Source organism: Galeopterus variegatus, unplaced genomic scaffold, assembly GCF_000696425.1.
Source record: "Galeopterus variegatus unplaced genomic scaffold, G_variegatus-3.0.2 Scaffold7705, whole genome shotgun sequence".
Lineage (NCBI taxonomy): Eukaryota > Metazoa > Chordata > Mammalia > Dermoptera > Cynocephalidae > Galeopterus > Galeopterus variegatus.
In genome coordinates, this window is record NW_007733816.1 from 52,783 (window position 1) to 77,037 (window position 24,255).

Genomic DNA, 24,255 nt, shown 5'->3' on the forward strand with positions numbered 1-24,255 from the left:
ACCATCAGTCCCTAGACGCCCCTCTGAAGGGTCCAGGGAGAGCAGGTACTCCTCCTGTCACCTGGGAGTTCCCATCCCAGAGTATGTGAACATGAGCACATGTGCAAACACATGTGATGTGGCCAAGCAGTGCCCTTTTCTCATGCCTCACACAGTCCTTTGTCCCCAGAGACCAGCCCAGGGAACCATTCATCAGAGCTACTTCCAGCAGCCTAGGCTAGAGGTGCTGTGTCAGCCTACAGGAGCCCCCAGTAATGCCGAGAGCTTAGAGGGGTGAGCTGAGAGGAGTGTTATGTGTTGGAGCTGCCAGATGACCAGAGCCTCCCAAAGCAATGGTGGGGTTGGAACATGTGTCCCTGAACTGAGATTGCCCAGCGAAGTAGAGGGACATCCCCCAGCAGAGGGCCCTCCCCACAGTAGAAGTCTTCTGTTCCAGAAAGCACAGTCCCTGGGCTGTGGAAGGGGAGGCTTTTCCACCCCAGAAGCTGGTGGCTCCACCCAGTGCCCCTGATCCCAGGACCATGGGAATGATTCCTCTCAGCTCTGGCCTATTGGGGGGACACAAAGAGCAATTGGCTTCAATCTCTGGGTCTCAGGGCCTGCACCCCAGAAATCCCTGTGCCCTTGGTCTTTGAACCTGAGCCTCTGCCCCAAGACTCCACAGTCCATACTTGGGACCTGTTCCCTTCTTGCTCTACCCACACTCTGTGCCTGCCCTCAGCATAAATGTCACCTTTGGCGCTGGTAGACACCTCCAGACCCACCCCCCAAGCCAGATTCACAAGATGTACCCAGGGCACACTGCCCACCTCCTGGCCACATCCATTCTCCTGACCCTGCAGGCACCTGCCCCAACCTTCAGCCTTCTGATACCAACAGCCCAGGTGCCACCCACTGCAAGGTAACAGGGAGAGAAGTCTTTGGGAACCCAAGCAGGAGATGTGGGTGCCCCTCCACTCCCACAGGCTCATCTGAACCACCATCAAGACCCATGCTTCCCCACTGGGAAATCTGGCCACATCTAGTCCTTTCTCCATTCCCGCCACCAGCCTCAAGTGCCCTGCCCTCCCCCCAGCTCCTGTCAGCCACCCCCAACCTGCTCAGCTGAGTGGCCCCAACACCCACTTGAGCCACTCCATACCCCACACTTCTGTCAGCACTCAAGGCTCACCCCTGCTTTGCCAGTCTGCCTGTGGCTGCACCCTTCAAGCAGAGGCCTGGAACCCATCCCCCCAGGGAGTTCTCCCTCCCAGCCCTCTCCCCCTACAGCAGCTCCCCTTCTAGAAATCTGGGCCAGACCTCAGGTCCCAGTTCCCGCACCGTACCACATGTCTGGTGTAGGGGGCACCTCTCACCCGGCCTGAGGGGCACACAGTTGCTGTGTAGTAACTGCCTTGCTTTGGCCTGGCAGGCCTGGCAGTGTCCACCCTGGGAACTCTTCAGACCAGAGCACCAGACACCTCCCTGATACGGGGGATGAGAAGGGTTCAGGATCAGCAGAAACTTTCTCTTCTAGGGACCAAGAGGGTGCCCGGTCTCAGGAGCAGATGGGAGTTGTAGTTCTGGACCCAAAAGCCAATGGGAGTTGTAGTTCCTAGGCCTGCATTATCCATGCCCCACCCCAAGGACTCATGGGAGCTGCAGTCACTCATCTTTCTAAGGAAAAGTCTTCCTCTTTCCTTCCCAGCACCCCTTGGCTCTCAACCTCAAGACCTTAGGCTAAGGACCTCACTACCTCTGAGGAGTGGAGCACCAAAAGGGCACCTTGCCATAGGGCATTTGAGGGACCTGGGGGGATGTTAGGAAGGGAGGGAGAACTATGGACGAAAGCTAAGGCCTGGCAGCAGGCCCTGGGGTTTTTGGGCCAGGTGGCAGGGACAGTCGCCCCCCTCCCAGAAGCCTCATGGCGGGCCCCGGGGCAGGGGAGGGGGGAAAGGCACTCACCAGTACTGGGCTCACACTCCTCCAGGTCCTCATCATCACTCGGACACTCTGCCGAGGCCACCAGGAGGTCATCTGTGTTCTGGGGGGCGAGAGGAGGGGTGGGAAGAAAGGGATCCCGGTGGGTCAGCAGACCCCACTGCCATCTCTTGAGGTGTGGACAGCACAGGGGACAGGGCCCTGGGATAAGACAGAAAACCCTGGTCCAAGCCCCAGCTCTCCCATCACTTGTGGGTGACCTTGGGCCTCTATTTCCTCCCACACAAGGGGAAACTTCACAGCGCCAGCCTTGCAGGCTCCCATGGCTTCCGAGGACCAATGAGACAGCACAGGTTGTGCTTTTCGCTTCTGGGAGGTGAGGAGACAGGATGCCAGACCTGGGGCTGCAGGGCTGGAGCCAAGGGGCCCAGGATGCCTTGGGGGCAGGGGCATGGGGAGATGAGGCACGGGGATTCCTTGGAGGCCAGCACAGGCAGAGAAGACAGGACCTGGAGGGGTTTCCTGACTCCATCTTCACCACCCCTCATCTCTCCCAACCCCCTTCCCGGAGCTGGAGAGAACCCGCTGCACACAATAATTAGGACTGTGGTTGCCTTGGCAACAAGAGTCGACTTTGTCAGCATTTTCTCTCCTCCTGATTGCAAAGAGAATCCCCAAGATGAGTGAGTGTAAGGGGTAAGGGGCTCTCAGGGGGTGTTAAGGAAGAGACCCAAGGAGGGAAACTCAAAGTTCAGGAAGGAAGGGAGCCCAAGAGACTAAGGAGCGGGGAGGACAGGGCTAGGCTGAAGGCCACAGACAGGAGGGGTGAAAGGGTCATATCCTGCCTCCTCCCAGCCCCTGATTTTCAGACAGAATGGTCCTCACCCAAGAGTAAGGTGGGGTCTGGAGGATCCATCTTCCTTCTTGCATTCTTGCCCGCTCCCTAGTGGGTGCTTCTCAACCACAGCAGTGACCTCTGGGTTCCCCACCCCTCTCTTCTACCTGGATGGTCTGCCCATCACTCTCCCACTGAGACTGGATAGTCTTTCTTCCCCTACAACTTGGAGAATACTGGGCATGGCCGGTACTCAGCCTTGGTAGAGTCCAGGCCTTTCTCCCAGGGCTCCCCACTCTCTAGGGGCAAGGCTCCACGCATTCAGATCCCCTGTTTCCTTGGTAGTGAAGGCAGAGGGGAAGGGGGCATAGGCTTGAGTCTTTCACCTATATGAGCCTAGCTAGCCTAGTCCCTGGCTCCCTGCAGCACAGACTGGCAGAAAGGAGGGGCATTGGAGCACAGGGAGCCCACCCCTCAGTTAGAGGGAGAAGCTGAAGCAGACTGGTGGTGAACATAGGGGCAGTCCTCATGGCCACCCCAGATCCCTCCCTCACCCCAGGGGGACAGAGGTCTCTACAGTCCTAGAGGCCCAACAGCCACAGGAGGTGAGATCTGGAGACGGGGACAGGAGAAGCACGGGGGTGGATGGCCAAGCAGGGTGTGAGCCCTCTCTGGGCCAACACTCAGAGAAGGCATTGGGGCAATAGCTACAAAACTTGGCCCAGACCCCGGGCTGCTTCGGTAAGTCACACAAGCTCAGTTGGCTTGAGCCCTCTCTGGGCCAACACTCAGAGAAGGCATTGGGGCAATAGCTACAAAACTTGGCCCAGACCCCGGGCTGCTTCGGTAAGTCACACAAGCTCAGTTGGCTTGAGCCCTCTCTGGGCCAACACTCAGAGAAGGCATTGGGGCAATAGCTACAAAACTTGGCCCAGACCCCGGGCTGCTTCGGTAAGTCACACAAGCTCAGCTGGCTTTGGCCACCAGGAAAGACAAACCCATCCTACCCCAACAGAGCTTCATTGCCCAGTTGTAGGACCCTCTGGTCTGCCCCTACCACTTGGACTTGACCTGACCCAGGGAGTACCTGAGCAGGGGGGTGAGCACTAGGCGAGTTGGCTTTGGCCACCAGGAAAGACAAACCCATCCTGCCCCAACAGAGCTTCATTGCCCAGTTGTAGGACCCTCTGGTCTGCCTCTACCACTTGGACTTGACCTGACCCAGGGAGTACCTGAGCAGGGGGGTGAGCACTAGGCGAGGGCAAAGCACTGGAACTGTCTGCATCAACGTTCTCCTCTGACCCACAGACACCAAAGACACTGAGGCCCACTGAGCAGTGGGCATGCTCAAGATCGACAGAGAGGACTTGTGAAGGCAACCGACTTGCAACCAGGGCCTTTCCCACTGCAGGGATTCCAGCCAACAAGGAGAGGCTGCTCCTGGCCTCCCCCAGCCTCTGGAAAGGGGTTGCCTGCATCTGGCCCCTCTGGCACTGTCACTTCTGCCCAGAGCATTACATCCTGGTACCACACACCCCCCACTCACTGCCCACTACATCACTGAGCATGGCCTTCACTAGGGTGTGAGAGCAGAAGGGGTCATCCCACCCCTACCCAATCCAGACTTCTTCTTTCTTAGGTGGGGTGGTCTTCCCAGGCCTAGCTGGAATACCAAATTCCCCCTCAACTCAGAATGGTCCCTCTAGAAATAGTGGCCACCCCCACATCCATAATAATCCACAATAGCAGCTTCCTGAAAGCTGACCTTGCCTGCCTCACCTGAACCATCACTGTGACAACAAGGTCAGGGACAGTGGCCTCCAGGCTCCCATCAGACCCCTTGGACCCTCACCTGGGCACCACGGTTGCTATGCAGACATCACCTCTATCTGCCACCCAAATCCCCACCCTTGTCTGCAGGCCAAAGGGGGCCTCACCTGGGTGGTGCTGTCCCTCAGCGTGGGGGAGCGGCCCCGGCGCGTGGTGGTTGTGGCCATGGTGGTGGTGGTCTCCATAATGGTGGTGGCCATGTCGGCCAGCAGGGTGGTGGCCGTGGTCTCCGCACTAAGCAGCACGGACGGCCCCTCCCCCACCAGGCGCAGGTGGCCCTCAGTCCGCACATTGGGGTCGCTCTCGGCGGCCAGCGCCAGCACCTTGAGCCCATTGTAGTAGAGGCCGGACACCTGGCCCTGGAAGGGGCGGCCCTGATCCCGGCCTCCGATCTTGATGGCGGCTTGGCTGTTGAAGATGGTCAGCTGGCGGCCTGGGGGGAAGGGAACAGGTAGGGTAGGGGGTGACAGACAGAGAAGGGGCAGGCAGTGGGGGAAGAATGGAGGGGAGCCAAGGGGAAGAGAGCAATGAGGAGAAACCAGCAAGTGGTGGGGGGAGGTGAGGAAGGGGCGGACAACCAGAGGGAAAGTCCTTGTCAGCCACAGCCCCTAGCCCAGCCAGGTGGGGTCCCCAGAAGGGGGGGGTCCCCAAAGCACACATGGGCTGGGGAAAGGGAGCCCTATCTTCCCCCTCTCCCCACCATGCACATGCCTTCTCCACCTTCCCCTTTCCCCCTCTCCTCTCCAGGGCCATCACCCTCTTCTTCCTCTTCCCTTAATTCAGTCCCCATCTTCTCCTTCTGCTTCCCCCAACCCCAGTATCTGGCCCCAAGCCATGGAGCCATGGAGCCCTGGAAGTGGCACATACAGGAGACACAGAGGCAGAGACAGAAGGGGTGGCATCCAAGCCGAGGTGGAGCCGGTGCATGTGAGAGCAGAGGAGGCGAGAGCGAGGGGCAGACAGTGTGTGGAGCAGCCATGCAGGCCTGCAGCCTGCTCCCGGCTGGCTTCCTGCCCATGCCCCCACCCGGGCCCTCTGCCCCCTGGCCAGGCTCTCCTCACTCCTCCTCCCCTGCCAAGGCCCAGCCACTGCCCAGGACCAGGCCCTGGAAAGCTGAGCCCTTCCTCCCCACCTGGTGTGCAAGCACAGAAATGGAAAATGTTAAAGGGACCTTGCTTCGCTCACTGACAGCCGAAAAAAAACCACTCCAGCTCCAATCTCACTCCACACTCAGCAGTATTACACCTCAGAATTCCCACCTGGGTGAGGTTTGGCTGTTCTGTTTGGTTTTAGTGGATCTGGGGGTCAGTTTAACCCTCTGAGTTTGTTGTTTTGGTTTGGTTTTTAGAAAAGATATTTATTATGTTTAAGTTTAGATTTAACTGTGGTTTTGGTGCTGCTTATTTTGGGGGGGAGGTGTTGGGCAGAGGGACTAGTACATTGCCCCTTTCTCCCCAGACCTTCAGCTGTTAGCGCTGGGGGGGTTAGACCTGGCTTAGCCCTTATTAGCCTCTGGTTAGTGCCTCGTTAAAGATCTGGTTTAGAGTTAGGTGCCTATAAGCCTGCCCCAAAACCTGGGCTGAGGATAGTCCAACTTGTGAAACCCACATCCTCTTTGGAAACACAAGTTCTCTGGGATACCCAGGCCTCTGGGACACCCAACCATCTGTCTAGCCTCTGGCCAATGATTGGCCACTGGTCATCCTCTCCTCCTCCTCCAGCACTTTCCCACTGCCCACTTTGAGCTGGGACAGATGGGGGAGCCAGAGCCCACAGAGGTGGAGGACCAGTGGCAGCAGCTCTGAGATAGACCCTGAAATACCAGACTCAGAGAGGTCCATGAGGACCACTGTGTCTGACTCTATTCTTGATCATAAGAATTATGAGAAAAACAAAGGAGAGAAGGGTCACAGTGGTCAAGTGAATTAGGGAAGGAAATATTTCACAATTAAACAGGTTTTTTTCTCACAGGACTTCTCAAAGCCTTTATTAGACTACTGTACATGTGTATCTCCAAGAAGAAAAACCAGGATTCAGCACTTCCCAAACTCATTTTACCACAAATCTCTTCATTGTAAGGCATGTCGTGGGACTGTTTCACGGGACACATTTTGGAACTGGAAAATGGATTCATTCAATAAATTTTTATTGAGCACCTATCACACACCAGGCACTGGCAATAAAATATTCCCTCTAAGAATGCCCAGACCTTGTTCTCGAACACTCTCCTGCTCCTTATTTCATCCATCCTCTCAGCATGCCTGTGAGCCGGATTGAGCAAGGATCACTGTCCCTGTCTTATTGAGGAGGGAGCTGAGGCTCAAAAAGGGGAAGAATTTAACCAAGCCCACACAAAAAGTGAGACTACACTTTGGGAAACTCAATCCATCATTTTCTACAAGAGGAAATATGGGCCTAAGGAGAAGATGTAGATGTACAGCTGGCGAAGGACAGCTGGGGTTCCAGATCACAAGCCTGAGCTCTCCCCTCATCTACGCCACAGGCCCCACCCCCTCCCCCCAACAGGGCCTGTCCAGCTCTCCCTACCCTTGGTATCACAAGTTGTCCCAGCCTCAGCCCAGGTTGCTCCCTTGGCCTCTCTGATTCTGGGAGAGGGAGGTGGGTAATGGAGAGGAAGCCACATAGTGTTAGAAAACTTCATCCTTGTGGCCCCCACCCCTGCCCCCACCGCCATGAACTCCTCAAAGGGTTAAAGTTCACCCCGCTGGAGAGAGCAGCCCAGTGTGGCTGGGGGCTGTAGGTTTTAGCGATGTCTATTACAGTCCCTTTAACTTTTTGTCCTGTTATAGATTTATCACATCTGGTTATCAGCATGTTTAGGCCCCGCTGGTGTGGGGGGGCTGGAAGTTACATTTGGGGATTTTAGTTGGGGAAGGCCCCAGTGGACATTTAAAAGCACAGTTATCAGCTGGTTAAATGGAGATTTAACAGTTCTACTTCCCCCTTAGAGTTTAGCCTTAGAGGTACAGAGCTCGTCCCCCCTCCAAAGGGAATGGAATGGCTTTGCCCTTGGCCCCCAACTTCCCTTGGTGACAAGAAGCTTTCTCCCTCACACCCAGGAGCACCTCATCACATGCAGGCCTCATAGGGAGTCCACTCTGTCTTCCTCATCACCCCAGCAGGCACAGAAATCCCTGCAGGAGCACCACCTCCTCTCCCGTCTCCCTTAGTCTCTCCTCAACCTCCACCACTTCTAAGAGGCCTTCTGGACCAAGGTGGGACCATTCCAGAGACAGCAGCCCCATAGGCACTCTCTCTAGGGGTCTCTCCAGCAGGATCTGAGGCCCCCACTCTTCCCTTTTCTTCTCAGATGGCCTTAGTAAATGCTTTGTAACCCTCCTTTGGATCTTTGGGTTGACCCTTTGTGCTTCAGAAAGCTTCCCTGCCTCTAAGTGCCCTGTGACCCTCAGCAGGCCCTTTACAAAACCCCTGAAATGAATCCTGGGAAGAGGAAGTCTACCTACCAGCCTGCATCCTCAGCCTGCTTGTGATTTAGCAGCTTGGCAGGAACAGGGGAGCTCCCATGGTCCGGGATTTTGTGGATCACCCTAGTCTGATCCCAGGTTTAGGAGAACAAGTACTCCCCCTCTTCTAGAAAAATCCCCGCTGCTGCCCAAAAACCACCACTCTGAAATATACAGACCCTTGACCACAAAGGGAAAGAGAACATACTGGATGGACAATCGTCCCTTCACTTGGTGGTGGTGCTGGCAAAGACATGGAGGGGGAAACAGAGAGCTCTGCACCTTTAAGATAGTGTTTTTAAAGTTAATTAATTAATTAATTCTGGTTAATTACCTTTGTCGAGCAGCCACTCATCTACTACTCGACCAAGCCGGTAGGGGATTCTCTGTCTAGCAATCGCCAGGCGCTCGTTATCAAAGTTTCCTTGGAAAAGTTTAGAAAGACAGTAGGTTTCTCAGGCGGCGAAGTCCAAAGGAGTTAAAAAAATAATTATGCATTTCTCAGGAGACTCAGAGTAAGCAGCAACATCCAACGGAAAGACGGAAAGATGGAGAGGCAGGAAAAGAAATGCTGGGTCCCTCTTCTCCCCTGGTCCCCTCCCTAGGCTCCAGTCCAGAGCCAGCCCTACCCTGGGGGCAGGAGCAACTCAAAGAAAAAGAGGGAAAAAAGAAGAAAAGGAAAGGGACATGAAAGAAAAGGTGGCTGGAAGGTCAAAGGTCAGAGGTTAAACAGGTTTATCTGTGGTCAAGCTGTTGAGGCCCCATTTCTTCCCCATCCCAAAGTGGGGCTGTGGGGTGGGGGAAGGGCATTTATCAGGTTTAAGTTGGGGGGTACGAGGCATCAGTGGCCCAGCTGGTTACTGCATTTAGAGGGCAGTTTAGAAGTGGGAGGGACAGGTTAAGCAGGGTTTATGCGGCATTTAGAGGGTCACCCGGCACACGCATGTAACAGTTAGATTTAAACCACTTCTCCAAGTTATCTCAACAACTCTCTTTGCCTTCCATGCTCAACTCCCAACTTTGCCCTCCTTCCCCACCTCACACCACACCCCTAATCCCACCACTGCACTCCCTGAAAGGCGCTTTCAGCCTCCTCATCTTGGTCATAGCTCCTTTTCCACCTGACAGCCACAACAGATGACATCACTGGCTAGTGCATGATATGTGAGCTGGATCATCACCCAGCAGCGCCCCCCTCCCTTGCACTTTTCCCTTCTTTCCAACTCTCTCGTGGCCATCTCACCTCCTCTTCCACCCCTTTCTCCTCCCCTGCAGGCATCCCCCAGCCCCCTTCGGCTCCCTCCTGGCCCTAGCCTTCGCCTGGCTCTCTCCCCACTCTCAGTTCCATGTCAAGTTCCTCAGGCCCCTCTCTGCTCAGAGCCAGGTTCCCTCTCCTTTCTGCCCTCAGGACCTGGACCCAGCTCCTGACCCTCAGCCTTTACTACCTCAGTCTCCCCCCCCCAATTCTTACCCCCACCCCTCTTCTCCATCCTCATCTGGATACACCCCTGTTCCCCTCTCCACTCCCAATCTCCAGGCCCTGGGCGAGTGCATGTGCGTATGTGTGTGTCTGTGTGTCTGTGTCCTCAGAGGAGAAGAATGTACATCTGTCACATTGTACAGAGGCTGAGTATATAAAGATTCTAACAGAAGCCCTATTTATCAAGAACCTCCACTATGTCATGCCATTTTAGCACTTTCCTTAGGTTATTTCATGAAATTCTCACAGTATCACCATGAAGTAAGTATCATCCCCACCTTCCAGAGGGGGAAACTGATTCAGAGAGGCTAGATGACTTGCCCAAGGTCCCACACAACTTGTCAGTAGGAGATCCAGGATTAAAATCTAGGTCCTGCTGACTCAGAATCCATAGGCTATGTCTCTGTGCTCCCTGAGAGTTAGAGGAGTCCCACTCTCTGGGCCCATGCACACTGCTGACCTGGCCTGCTGGTGTTGCTCATGATCTGCCCTTAAAATACACACAGGCAGCCATCATGCTTTTGGGTTACCCCACTTTGCAGGCCAGGGATACCTGAGCAGAACAGACTCCTCACACCTGGCCTCTGGCCTGCTGGGCTCCAAGGGGACAAGCTCTGGACCCAAGTTCTGGCTTAACATGGTGAGGCTTTTATGCCCCCCATTTCCAGCCCTGTCCATCACAGGCAATGTCATCACTGCTACAAAGGTTGCCCTGTTGTGTATGCATCTGAGAGAGAGAGAGGTCTGCCCACAAGGCAATCATGCCCACACAACCCTGGCTGTCAGTGGCTGCTTGTGGCAGGGAGGAGGCAGGGAACTTAGAACAGGAGGGTTATTGTGTCTGAGTAACTCCACACATGCCTTGGGGCCTTGGCATAGCCTGGCATGCTTCTGCAGAGCTGTTTTCTCTTGTGTCTTTCTGACCCTATGAGTGTCTGCAGTTGTCCGTGTATGGGGGGTTGGCCTGTGTGTACATCAGCCTCTGTATGCATTAGGGAATTGTGTGACCTCTTTATCTCCAGGGACTGCCCAAAACTGTCTGGGTGCCAGCCTCTGCATGATTGGGAATCGTGGAATACTGGCATTTTTATTCCAGCATGGGTGAGCCCATGACGGTTTGCCACTGTCCTTCCACCTACACCCTTGCAGTCAGCGTGGGGCAGCTTCTCTACCTCTGCCTGGCTGTCTCTGCCTAGGAGAACAACGGAGGTCACCAGATGCTCACTCTGTTTTTCAATCAGACCCCGTGTGTGACTACAGTGTCGCTCAGCCTGTATCTCAGCATCTCTGTGTTTCTGCAGTCCTCCCTGTGGTGTTTCTATTTCTCTTCCCTCTTTATCTCCCATGGTGGGACTCTCCTCTGCTCCCTCCCAAGGCTCCGTCCACCTCAGCTCCCTCTGGCTGGGGCTGCATGTCGGCATCTCCATATATCTCTCCGCATCTCTCCTGGAGCTGCCTCCCTCTTTGCATATGTCTCAGTGACTATTTTCGTATCTCTCCATCGCTCCTCCTCTCACTCTGAGGCTGTCTCTGCCTCCCTCAGTATCTTGCAGGGTCTATGCCTCCTCATTTCTTTCATGTCCTCATCCCGTCCCTCCCCTGCACTCCTCAGACCTTGGTTTGTCCTTGGCCACCACAGCTGTCACCCTCTGCAAGCAAGGGACGCTCACCTATGCATCCCAGGGCCTAGCACAGGCCCTGATACCTAGTAGGTTGTCAGTGAAAGCTGTTGAATGTATTTGGCCCTATTTTTCAGTCTTGTCACCTATCTCTCCCTCCCTTTCACTATGTCCCTTACTCCCTGAGACACTGGGGTTCCTTTCCTCTGGGTTTGATGGTTACTTCTCTTTCTTTATCTAGATTTTTTAATATAAGTCCTTGACCCGTTCTTTTTAAAGACCTCGGTTCTGTCCTTGGGAACAGCTCTGCCTCCCCGCCAAGATGTGCTTTATGTTATTTCTCCTAGGTTTCTACATCTGCCTCCCCATTTCTGCTGTCCCTCATTTCTAAACTAACTCCTCCTTTCCTCAATCGCGTCAGACTCTGCCTCTTCTCCGCTCACCCCCGAACTGGACCCTGGCCTTGCAGACTTCCCCACTCAACCCGACACCCTCCCCCACTAGCCAATGGAGTCCCAGCACCACAGTCTCGCCCCGCCTCGCCTCGCCAATCCCGACTTTTCTCTTAGCCACGCCCCCGCCCTGGTCCCGCCCCTGCAAGCCGCGCCTTTCCCGTAGCCCCACCCCGACCCACAGCCGGAAGCCTCCGCCTAGCCCTGCCCCAGTACGGACAGCGCTCCTATCAGAGGCCGCCAGCCGCCCGCCCCGCCCCGCCGCCTCCTCCGCCGGCCCTCGCCGCTTACCTGCCGGGTACCGCTCGTTGACCGGCCAGCTGTCCACCTGCAGGGTGGCGTTGCCGCCGCTTCGAGTGAAGCGCACCACGTGGTATTTGCCGTCGCTCACAATGGCGTTGGGCTCATCAATAGTAATGTCATCCGTGCCCACGTTAAAGATCACCCCCACCGTGCCCTGGTCCTGGGGACAGGGAGGGAGAGGTCAGCGACCAGGAGAAAGCGACCATTCACTCCTTCTAGAGCTCCACCTGTGGCCACCACCGGCCCAGCCCCACGGCACTTTACAGCTTTACGACGCACCCTTCTTGGGTCTCAACCGCCCAAGGAGGTGGGCAGGCATGTCCCCCTCCCCCATATGCAGCAAGGGAGTAACCTAAGGCTCAGTGGTTGGGGCAGCCACCATGGGATGCAGAGCCTGCACTTGGAGCCTCTTCCACTAACCACATCTACCTCTTGCCTTTGGTTTATCCAGAATATTCACAAATATTTACAGAGCACCTACTCTGTGCAAGCACCACTGAGCCCAGACAGGGATGATGAGGACCAAGCTGGGGACCAGCCCAGCGCATGGAGGGCAGAGGCCTCCCTAAGGCACGACCAACAGAGAAGTCCACAGAAGCCAGCCTCTGCCTGAGGAAGATCTGACCCCTGAGCCTTCCCAACCCCCAGCTTCCCAACCCCCAGCTTCCAGCCTCTCCTGCATGCTCAGCACCTCACAGGCCCTGGGGGCCCTACACCGGGCCATCAGCATGCCTCTCCTGGCAACCTCTCAGGCATAAAGTAGGTCAGGTTCTGAGTGTGAGGGCGGCCCCTCTGCAGTCATGGGGGTGGCCCCCAGACTGTGTGTTTTTGGGGGTGACTGGCATGGAAGAGATGAGGGACAAACTATGCTGGACTTATTAAAAAAAGGTGAACACAGGGTTGTTGGGGTATGGGATGGGCTGGAGGCTGGCGAGGGACAGGCAGAGGACAGACAGGAACTGAGTTCTGGAGAAGGACAGCAAAGAGCTGGAGCAACCTCTGGGTGTGGGGGCACCCAGAGGTGGCCACCCAGAATCCTACAGAGGCCACCCAGGATCCAGCCCAGGAAGAATTCTGCCAGTGGTGCTGAAGTGAGAGGGAGAGCTTCACTGAACTTCTACAACATGCCAGAACCGGTGTGAGTACTGTATGCACATGGTGTGTTCATTCCCACAGCAACCCTTTGAGGACACTCACAGCACCCCATTTTATCAAGGAGGAAACAGGCTCACAGAGGTTAAGTAATATCTCAAAATCTCACAGCTCATTAGAGGGGAACCCCAGATTTGAACCCCAGCTAGCCTGACTCCCAAGCCAGGGCTCTCTCCCCCTTGCCCACTAGTCTGAAAAACACTAATTCAAAGAACTGGGGGTGGGGGGTGATCTGAGAGGTCACTGAGGTCAACCTGGTTTCGAGACCACAGGTGTCTAACCAAGCCAGTGGAAGGCCCACTGGACCCTAAGCCTGAGCCCCTGTTCCATTCCCTTGCACTACCCAGCAGCGATCCCAAACACAACCCCTGAGTCTGTCCAGCCCTCCTCCCATGCAAGACAGACACTCCCACAGGCTCACTCAGGCCCCCCAGATCACACATACTCATGGGGACCCAGCCCATTACAGAAATACACTACACTCCTGGAGTCTTCCTGAAAGACTGCCCCAGTCCTGCCTGGGCATGAGAAACTATTCAGCTGCTACCTCCTGCATCTAACAGAGCTGAGAGGCTTGGTGGCACTGAGGGTAGGGATGGGGGTGGCTCACAGACAGGGCAGGGGTTGGGGTCTGGCAGAGAAAGTTGAGGAGCAGGGTGTGCAGCTGTGGCTCACTTGGAGACCCATGCCCTATCCCTTCTCCATTTGTGGGGTCAGGTCTCCCCCTCCTAGAACCTGGGAGAGACACCCACACACATGCATGCATGCTCGTGCGTGCGCACGCACACACACACACATGCAGCATCTCTCAGATTCAGTAAAGCAGGGAAACTGAGGTTGGGCTTGCCTAACAAAGAGTATTAGCAAGCCCCACCCATCCACCACCCACAGACTGACAACATCCCCAGGGAGATGGGCTAATCATCTGCTCCCTGCTCACGTGAAGGGAACAGCCGATCCTCCTCGTTACTATTGTTAGTAATAATATCACCCAGAATAGCATCAGCCCCTTGTATGCCTCCAAGGGCTTCTCCTCAGAGACTCAGCCCAAGCAGTGATGGCGGTCAAGGAGCACCTGCAGTCTGGGGACTGGGCAGGCAGAGGGCTGGCCCCGGGAGCTGGAAGGCAGGACACCTGGGTTTCCTAGGAGGCAGCCAAGCTCAGAGCTGTGCACTCCGGGGGAGAGGCAGCTCCCCGGAGCTGCTCCCGATGTGAAGTCAGTTGTCACTTCTGTTAAAGTCATTAATTCCTAATTCCCCAATTACCTCATTAGGCGGCGGTGGGGAGAACGTGGCCGCTCCTACAGCAAATAATTATGGGAGTCAAAATTAATTTGGCAAAGTGGAGCGACGCTTTATTAGAAACGTCAAATTGCTTTTCTCTTATTTTGCTGCCGCCTCCCTACTCTCTGAGAGCCGTTAATGACGCTGTGGTGGGAGCTGATGCGTCACCAGGGGAGGAGGGGGTTTGGGGGCTGCCCACATAGGGCTTCAGCCCATCTGGTGCCCAACATTCCCCTCAGAGCTGACCTGTCTCATGGCTCCCCCACCCTTGCCAGGCTCCCCCCGCCCCCCAGCGCCAGGCCTCCCCCTCCTCCCACCCTCTGCAGTACCCAGGCTCCAGTCCTGGTTCCTCTGTAGCCCTGCATCAGGTGAGGCCTGTGACCAACTACTGAGAGGGAAAAGGGGGAGATCCCTTCTTCAGGCACCCTGATACCCCTACACTTTCTCCTCAGCACTGGGAGACCCCTGTCCCCTAAACCAGCAGGCACACAGACACAGCACACACAGACACTGTCTACTGTGCCAATCACAGATGATCAGGATACTTGCTAACACTGAGTGCTTCCTATAGGCGGGGTAATATCCTAAGTGCTTTACATCCTTCATCTCATTGGAACCTCACAACATCCCTCAGTCCTAGTATTATGCCACTACACAGATGAGGCCACAGAGGCCCAGAGAGCTGCGGTGATTTGCACAAAGATAGAGCAAGGAGGTGGCAGAATTGGGATTCAAACCCAAACCATCTGTTCCAAAGCCACACATAGCCTTACATGACAGTGAAGAGAGAGGAGCAACAGGCCTCACTCACAGAGGACACAGGGAAACAGTCACACCCTGCCACTCAAATGGGTGGCTGAAACAACAGCAAACACCGTTCCACAGGCTAATACAAATATATAGCTACACACTTGATCAGAGACTATGACACCCAGTCTCTCTTCGTCACTCACAGTCCCAGCCATCAATCCCAACACACAATCATCATGCACCCAGTCCCACACTGTCATCCACAGCCACGCCATCTCTCACATACAAGCCACCACCCACAGCTCTGCCCCCCTTCCCTGACTGGCCTCGTGTGCCCAGCACCCATCAGCTGCTACTTCCACCCCTGCTCTGCTCTGCCTATGGGATGTCTCCCCTCATGCCTCCTTCTTTCACACCCTGGTATTGGCAGACAGAGGTACAGACCTGGGATGCTGAAAAGCTATTGTGTAAGGAGGGGCCAGGTTCCCAAGCAGATGGGGAGGAGTCAGCGCCCAAATAAACAAGACTTCTCCTCTGGCTTCCTCTCCCCCCTTCCAATTCTGCCCTCCTGAAAGCCAGGGATCCCCACCAGACCTTTCCAGCACAGAGAGGCTGCCAGTCTGCTCAGCCCTCACAGCTCAGGGGTCCTGGCCTGGGAAGAATGTGGGATGCAGGCAGGGAAACAAGGCAGCTGGAAGGGGCTAGAAATGTAGAGATAGAGACCAAAGACTGTGGGGAGGGTTCAGGGGAGAAGCTGAGACCAGAAATGAAATGGAGCAAGGCCAGAGGCCATAGGGAAGGTTGTGGAGCAGGACCAGAGATGGGGGAAAGGGCCAGGAAAGAAAAGGGGTGGCCTGCAGACTAGAGGTAGACAGGATGAAAAGCCACAGATATGGCGGGAGGTGCACAGGGAGGCCCTGGGAAGGACCAGAGGTCAAGGAGGGGAGTGGGCAGGGAAAGGCAGAGCTGGGTGGGACCAGAGATCAGGGTGGGGATGTGGGGCTGGGCTAGTGAGGAGTGAGTGTGGCCAGAGAAGATACAGGGGAGGCAGGGTAAGGGGACTGCTGGAAGGGCAAAGGTCATGGGAGCAGTCAAGGGCAGAGCAAAGGCAGGAGCAGGATCTGGAGCAAGGTGAAGAAGTAAGGGTGGGCTGCCCTGAGGCAGGAGGTCTGAAGGAGGGGGCAAGAATAGGTGCAGGACACAGTGGGCTGCCCTAAAAGGTTAGGAATGAGCAAGGCAGCAGCCCAGGGGCAGTCACAAATGTGGGGACATTTCTGAAGGCTGCAAGAGAATGGTCTGGAAGGCCCAAGGAGGCTTTTGGCTATGTTCAGGAAGGTCATAAGGCACAGATGGTCTCAAAGAGTGGGGAACTGGGGATATTCAAATCAGATGGGGTGGCTCTGGCACTCTTGGTGAATAACTGGGAGGGGAAATGGGTCTCAGAAGCAGAACTTCTTAGCAGAAAGCTTCAGGGATAAGGGAACAGAGGTTCTGAGGGCTCCTCATGAGGGAAAGACTTGAGGTGCTGATCCCATGGCAATGAGGGACCCAGCAGATTTGGGGTGGGGAAGGCTGGGAGTCAAAGGGCCGGAGCCCTGAGTCCTTACAATGTGCAGCTGCAGATAGTCTCCAAGGCCAGAGGCGCTGTCCACCCGCACCAGCACAGCGCTCCGCTGGTGGGTGCTGAAGCCCACGGCCAGGCGGTCCATCCTCGTGCTGGGCCGGTCATTGGGGGGCCACGTGTAGGTGATGAGAGCTCCCCCCTTCCCAAAGATGTATGTGGTCCCAGCTGCAAAGAGAAGGAAAGGGAGAGAGGAAGAAATGACATCAGGAGGGCGAGATCGGTGGATCCTCAGGGTTGTGACCAGAGCACCAGGACATCAGGTTTAGGGTGTGGGGCTTCAGCTGTGATCCCCACAGCCGCCACCAGCCCTGCAATCCTAGGGAACAGTTGGCAGGCAGGTGCCTGGGTCAGAGCCTGTGCACACACACAGACAGATACAGCTGCCTCATCAAGAAACCTAGCTTTAATTACAGCAAAACAGAGAGGTAATAGAGTGACAGAGAGAGAGAGTCCAGAGAGAGGCTGCAAGGAGACGAAGAAGACAAGAAGTGCCATAGGCACAAAGGGCCCAGGGGGTCTGTTCCTGACCAGCTCGACTTCTCCCAGGGCTGGCAGAGGTGACAGACTCAAGGTGTGTGCTTCTTGGGGCCAGAGCTGAGGGGGCACCAAGGCAAAAAGAAGCCCCAGGCAATAGGGAGAAGATAAGCAGAGCTATGTGCAGCTCTGACTTAGGCCCATAGCTGGGGCCCCTCCAACATCTGCCCCTCAGCCCCCTCCCCAACCCCTGGAAATCCTCCTGGTTTGCCCAGGACTCCCTGCTTCCACCCCCAACCAGGGGGCTGCCTGAGACCCAAAGCAGGAAGGTCCTGGAGCTCTGCCCAGTAAGAAAGAGACTGACATGGGGAGGGCGGGAGGGGAGATTGGCAGCCAGAGGAGGAAGGAGGCAGAGAGACAGATGGACAGAGAGGGGCAGAGAGGGGTGTAGGTGAGAGAAACGGGCGAGTGGGGGACCTGCCCTCCCCCACTCCACCCTCTCTCCCCTTCCTCTCCTCTTCACCAGCCGGCTGCTGGGGGCGGGTGTGAGGTCCCTAACGATCTCAGCCCCAAAATAAACCCCATTAGTCGCCATGTTCTCTCCTGCGGCTGACTGAGCTCTCTGGAGGTGGGGGTGGGGGGCTGGTCACCCAGTTTCTGGGAAGGGAGACTTGTCTAGGAGGCATGAAGGTCTAGTACTCTGGGGCCTGCAGAGAAAGGAAGGGAAGAGAACAATCTTGCATTCCTTAGAACATAAATGGAGCAGATGAGATTCATAAAATGCTTAATTAAATAATTAGCCACTAACGACTCCTCTCAAAGCACTTCTTGGGGAGAGAGGGGTTCAAGGGAGGACTTAACCAGAGAGAAAGAGAGAGGCACATGGGGCCTGAGGGCAAAAGCATGAAGTAAGCTGGGAGAAAAGTGTGGCCTTGGGGTGGGAGAGCTCTGGGCTGGGATGGAAGCCCTGGGGTCAGGAGCTGGGAGCCTGGGGTACAGGACCGCCTTTGGAAAGGAGCAAGCCTGCTCAGCCAAGATGGTGACCCAGCAGGTTACATGAGGCCTGGTACCCTCAAGGACCTCGGGGTCTCTCAGCTCAGGGACTCAGGAGCCCCCTTGTAGTTCAGGCAATCAGGGATAAGGGGGCTCTGTCCCAGGGAGCTCCTGGGCCCCCAAAGGAGTCTGCACTCCTAAGTGCCTTGGAGGGAGTCACCATCTGCAGGCCCAGGGAGGAGTTAAAGAGAGAAGGGAAGGCTGTTCCCTGAGTCCCAGAGAGGTAGTGAGGCTGGCAGGGGGGTGGGGTTGGAGGAAGCAGTAGCCCTGAGCCCCCTTGCTGTGCCCCAGCGCACCCACCATCAACACCCTCCACCTCCCCAGACAGGGCCAGAGTGAGAGATGACCCCTCAGGGGCAGTGCAGGCAAGAAAGAACTACCTCTACGATGTCTAATAACTGACAACTCACCCCAGCCTGTGGCAGGAAAGCACCCTCAGCAGACAGAAGGAGCTGGGCTCTGCCCCTCCTGACCAGGTGTCCTTTCTACCTGGGGGCCCTGGAAGCACCGTGGTGAGGGTTGCACCCTCGAGATGGTCCCCACGTTGAGGGTGGAGAGTTGGCTGGGGCGGGGGTATACAGTCAGCCCCACCCCTCTCGCGTGGATCACCTGCCTGGAAAGGGCAGGGTCTGGAGCTGGGGAGCTGGGTAGACCTCAGCCGGTAACAGCCTCTCCACTCCCAACACTGCAGCACTCTGGAAAATCGGCTGTTTCCATGGCAACCGTAATACCCAGGGTCCTCCCTCCCCACTCCACTCACCAGCTACACATCTGAATTTGTGGGGTGGGGACGCCAGGAGAACTGAGAGGCTGACCTTCCTCCACACATATACCTGTCCCTTGCCTCCCTGATCAGAGGCTGCAACCTCTTCACCCCTGGACTCCAGGGCCTCCCAGTCAAAAGAGGGTGTTATGGGGTTTCTTGGTCCTTCAGACCAGGGAAAGAAACCCCATCTACCTGGAGCCTACCCCATGTCCCCCAGGTCTAGGGCAAAAGGAGACCCTTTCTCCTGGCTTTCCCACTTCCATCACAGACAGCCCATCACCACGGACAGAGCCCTGTCTGTTCCCAGAGAGGGCTGGAGGAGCAGCAGGCCTGATGCCCCAATGGGCAGTGAGCCGGGAGGAATCACAGGCACGTGCCAACGGCCCAAACCCGAAGCCCCGCAGCAGACACATCCCCAGTGACGCACGCCCAGACCCCACACCCACACACAAGCAACGACGCACCCAGCTGCACACAAAGACCCAGCTTGGAGAGGCAGACCCCCGACAGGAGATGAAGCAGCGGGGAAACATGGCGGTAAACGCACAAAGGCCATAGCCGGAGGCGCAAGGGCTGGGGCCGGCGCTGCACGGGACAGGGCGCAGGCGTCCCCGCCCCCAAGGCCCACGGTGCACAGGTTGCAGGCCGCCCTCCCCAGCCTCCCCACTCCCAAGCCCAGGCCTCCCCCGGGATTTATTGCCCGGCTGTTCTCACACTGCAGCCAGTTTATTACATAGCTGGGCGGGCCTGTTAAAGCCTAAGGGCGTTTATTACACTGTGGGGGGACCAGGGCGGAGAGACACTCCTTGGGCAGAAGAGGTGAAGGATGAATGGTTTATTGGACTGGGACGGCAGTAATTACCCTGGGGAGACGTTTCTCTCCCCAGCACCGCGGCTCCGCCCGCGGGCGCAGAGGGCTCGCGTTGGGGAGGACGTCTGGGCGGAGGAGGCGGGGCTTCCGCAGGTCCCTCTCCCCGCCGCGCAGCAGAGGCTCCTCCCGCCTCTCACCCAGGCAAGCTGTCCTCTGCCCTGCCCACCGATTTCCCCAGGTAAGGCACGGCCTGCTTTCCTCGAGGCCTGGAATCCAGGATACACCACATCTACAACCTCTGGCAGGCTCCAGAAAGGGTTGGTAATCGAAAGGGGCCTAAGCCAAGGCCCAAAATGTTGCCCAAGGGTGGTCTAGACTAATAGTTTTTGACCTCCTTAGGAAAACGCTAGTGAAATGAATTGTGCGTAATATTTCAGGGAGTACTACACCCTTGAAGCCCAGGGCAAGCGATCCTCTGGCCAGACACAAGATGCCACAGGCCCACCACCGAAAAGCCCAAGGTTGGCACCTTCTGTTCACACCCAAGATAGTCTGTCTCCTCGATGCCTCCTAGACCCAGAAATTTGCTGATCAACTCAAACGCTCTAAATGATCAAGAATCTTCCATATAGTCCCACACACCTGCATTCTAGGAAAAAATACCAACCAACCATTAAAACAACATGATCACCCCATGTAGAAAGCCACCATAGAGTGATGCCCCTGTGACTGACTACACATGCAAACCCTCTGTCTGCCTGTGTCCCTGCAGCATCAGAAGCCATGACAAAAGCCTTCTGGAAGGTCTAAACTTGTGAGAGGATAAAATATCCTGCACAATCCAGAAAAACCTTGTTTCTAGGTGCTCATAGTTCACACCAGCTCTTTGTATATGGACCTTCACAATCCATAGCGGGAGATCTCTACAGGTCCAGATTCCTGAGTTCAGCTCTCTCTTGATCTAGAATCCCAGAACACATCCTCTCAATTCTTAACCCCATGATCCAAATTAACATATCCGTGTTCAGAATCAAAATAAATCTAGTCCCTTTTATAAGCTGGAGTGGTAAATCCAGAATCCCTGAAGGCAACTTACTAATAACTGAGCTAGGATTGACCACTTCATTCCTGGCTCCAGAGGGTACCATAAATGAAAGTTGGGGCTGGGAAGATCCTCAAGGACTCTGAAACCAGAATTAAGGGTCAAGGACCAGGAGAGTGTCACCCCCTCAGCCCATTTTTAGGACCCAGATATGCTGGTCCTCCCATGCCCCAGACAGACATCAGGTGCAGGAGTGTCAATGGGTGTCTGGCAGGTCGGTAGGGACATTATGTAACAGGAGGGGTTGGGGGATGGAAGGGTAGATGGGGGAAAGTGTGAAGAGGAGGGAGGGAAAGCAAGTAGAAATACAGCAAGACCCCAAAAGAAGGGGACTGGAGATGCAGGTGCAGAAAGAGAGGCTTCCTCACAATGTGGGATGCTAGGAAGACACTGGGGCAGAGAGGAAACCTGTCCTAGAAAGTCCTCCTGAGCTGGCCTGTTCCTCCAGCCAAGCATGGGTTCCCAAGAGGAGCCTGTCCTTTTGCCCTCTCCCCCATGGTTAAGGTAAGCAGAGGTGGGGTTCAGCCATGACAGGTGGTCTCCTTTCTTTTCTATCTTCCCTTGGACCCTCCTCCTTCCTCTCAGCTGCCCCTCCCTTCAAAGGCTCCTCACCCCACCTCCCACCACCTTCCATCCCTGTTCTGCAGCACCCTCTAGCTCTTCCTCTTCCTCCTCTGCACAGCAAGCGATGGGGTGGCCATCTCAGAGGCAATCCTAGCACCAGTATTCCATATGTCATCCCCCTGCCCCCATGCTCTTCTTTCCCTCTGCCCAGCTCTTGCTCCTTTGTGGAACCTTCCTCAGGTGCTCCAGTCCCCAGGCCCTCTTCCAATCTGCTGAGCACCCCTGAGCCAGCTCCTCTCTCCTGTGCCTTCCTCTTTGACCTCCCCTCCTCTTTACCCCACAAAGCTCTCCCCCAATAAAGCTGGCTCCCCTTTCCTATCTCACCCCTTCACGCCTCTCCTCATTGCCGAGAGAGACCATGACTTATCTAGGTGCCTATGGGAGCAACAATGGGCCTCAGGGGAGCCAGAAGGAGATAATGAAAGGGGGAGGAAGGTAAAGAGGGCCAGAGGGTTCCTAGGGAGGGAGAGGAGCAAGGTGTGGGGTGAGGATGTGGAAGAAGAGAAGGAAACTGGAGAGTATTGTATGAGAAGAGCCAAGCTGGGACAGAGACCAGATAGAGGAAACTATGTTGGGGATGAGAGAAGAGAGGAATGAGGGAGAGAGTTTGAAGGGGCTGCTCCAGGAGGAACTGGATGAAGAGAAAGTGGGGGCATGAAAAAGAAGATAAAGATGAAGTAGCAGAAAAGAGAAAAAGACCCAAAAAGGAGCAGAAGTGTTGGGGGTGACATGGGGGCACGAAGATTGGGAGGCAAGGCTGGACAGATGTAGAACAAGAATGGGGAGGCAGAGATGATGCAGACATGGGAGGCAGCGAGGGACACAGGTGGGAAGTGGTGAAGATACAGGGATGGAAGATGATAGAGGAGCAAAACAGAGCAAGAAATGAGAAGTGATGGGTAGGCAGAGCTGGGAAGTGGTGAGGGTCCAGGGATGGGAAGGCATGGAAGGACAGCAACGGGAGGTCACATGGGTACAAAGGAGCAGTGAGGAAGGCACAATGATGAGAGGTGATGGGAGCATGGAGGTGCCAGACTACCCACAGAGGAGGTGACAGAGATGGAATGTGAGGACAGAGGGCACAGAGACGGGAAGCGATGGGAGGACACATGTGGGAGGTGATGACAGCAGGGATGGCATGGAACGGAGGCACAGAAATGGGAGGTGATGGAGGGCTAAGGTGGGGGCCAAAGATGAAAGGGGATGAGGGATAGTGATGGGAGGTGATGGAGGTGCAGAGCTGGGAGGTGAGGGGGGTACAGAAGTGGAAGCAATGAAGTGTCCTATGGAAGGTAATGACAAGGTAAAGAGAAGGGAGGAGATGTGGAGTACAGAGAAGGGAGGTGACAGTAGACTAAAATGAGATGTGACAGGGCCTCTGGGATGGGAAGAGACAGAAGCTCTGAGATGGAATGTGAAGGAGGGACTGAGGTAGGAAGTGGTAGGGGCTGATATGGAATGAAATAAAATGTGAAGAGGGACTGACATGGGAGGTAATGGGGAGTACAGAGCTTGGAAGTTACAGGGGTACGCTGACAGAAAGTGATGAGGGCACAGCATGGAGGACAGAGATGGGAAGAGGTGGCACACAGAGAATCTTAGGGGTCAGCATGGAGGACAGAGATGGGAAGAGGTGGCACACAGAGAATCTTAGGGGTCAGCATGGAGGACAGAGATGGGAAGAGGTGGCACACAGAGAATCTTAGGGGTCAGCATGGAGGACAGAGATGGGAAGAGGTGGCACACAGAGAATCTTAGGGGTCCAAGATATGAAGTGATGAGGGGCCGGAGATGGGAGGTGATGATGGGCAGAAATGAGAAGTGATAGAAGCCAGTGATAAAAATGGGAGGCAATGGGGTCCGAGAAGGAAGGTGAAGTTGGTTTTGAGATGGAAGGTTAAGAGGGGCTGAGAAAGGAGACAATAGTTAGTGGGGAGTGACTGAGGACGGCGTGGAAGTGATGAGGAGCCTGGGAGCATAAATTACAGGCGCTCAGGCTGCAGAAGTGAGAGCTGCTGGGGTCAGAGGAGGAGGCAGGGCAGCGATGAAGAGGCATGGAGAGGAGAAACCCGAGATGAGGGGACCAAGGATGGGAGAATGATGGGACAGCAGAGTGAGGTGATTGTTTGGGAGCGATGGAAGACCAGCAATGGGAGAAGGGAAGGTTGCTGGAGGGACAGAGGTGAAATAGAGACAGATATGAAGAGGGGAAAGAGGAAGAGATGGGACATGTCAGAAGCACAGATAACAGATGGGCGGGGTGGTGGGGGAGACCAGTAAATGGAAGGTGAGGGCGAGGCAGAGGTGGAGGTAAGACAGATGAAGAAATGGTACAGGCAGAGATGGAGGTGATGCGGAAGAGAAACGGAAGGGAGAGCTGCACAGAGGATGGACGGACAGACAGGTGATGGGGTACGGAGATGGGAGGGTAGTAACAAACCAGACACAGGAAGAGGAGGTGAAGGTGAGCAAGCCAGCAAAGCTATGAGGACAGAGAAATGGGGGGGGGTGATGGAGGCGAGGGTGGGGCTGAGATGAAGGGAAAATGGGAGGTGAGGGGCTCCGGCCGCAAAGCAGAGGGGCCGGCTTGGCGCGCACAGCTGGGGTGCGGCCCGCGGGGGCCTGGGTACGCACACGGGAGGCCCGGGGGCCGGCCAGCTGGCCGGCGGCGTCGCCAGCGCCACTTACCGTG

At 55.7% G+C, this 24,255-nt stretch overlaps 1 protein-coding gene across 5 annotated transcripts in view; it reads right to left on the minus strand.

Annotated features, from left to right (window-relative positions):
* Window positions 1-24,255, minus strand: part of LOC103607771 (neurexin-2) — a 79,162-nt gene that overhangs the window by 30,769 nt on the left and 24,138 nt on the right. For 3 of the 5 annotated variants that reach the window (XR_551992.1, XM_008592233.1, XM_008592232.1), the window contains exons 10-14: window positions 16,717-16,898; window positions 11,913-12,084; window positions 8,405-8,494; window positions 4,693-5,018; window positions 1,945-2,023 (exon numbers count right to left, since the gene is read on the minus strand). Coding sequence is in view for 4 of the 5 variants with exons in the window: in XM_008592233.1 (XP_008590455.1) it covers window positions 1,945-2,023; window positions 4,693-5,018; window positions 8,405-8,494; window positions 11,913-12,084; window positions 16,717-16,898 (849 nt within the window). In the remaining variant the exon portion in view is untranslated. The remainder of the gene's footprint in view (window positions 1-1,944; window positions 2,024-4,692; window positions 5,019-8,404; window positions 8,495-11,912; window positions 12,085-16,716; window positions 16,899-24,255) is intronic. The other 2 variants (XM_008592231.1, XM_008592234.1) reach the window with 1 other exon arrangement.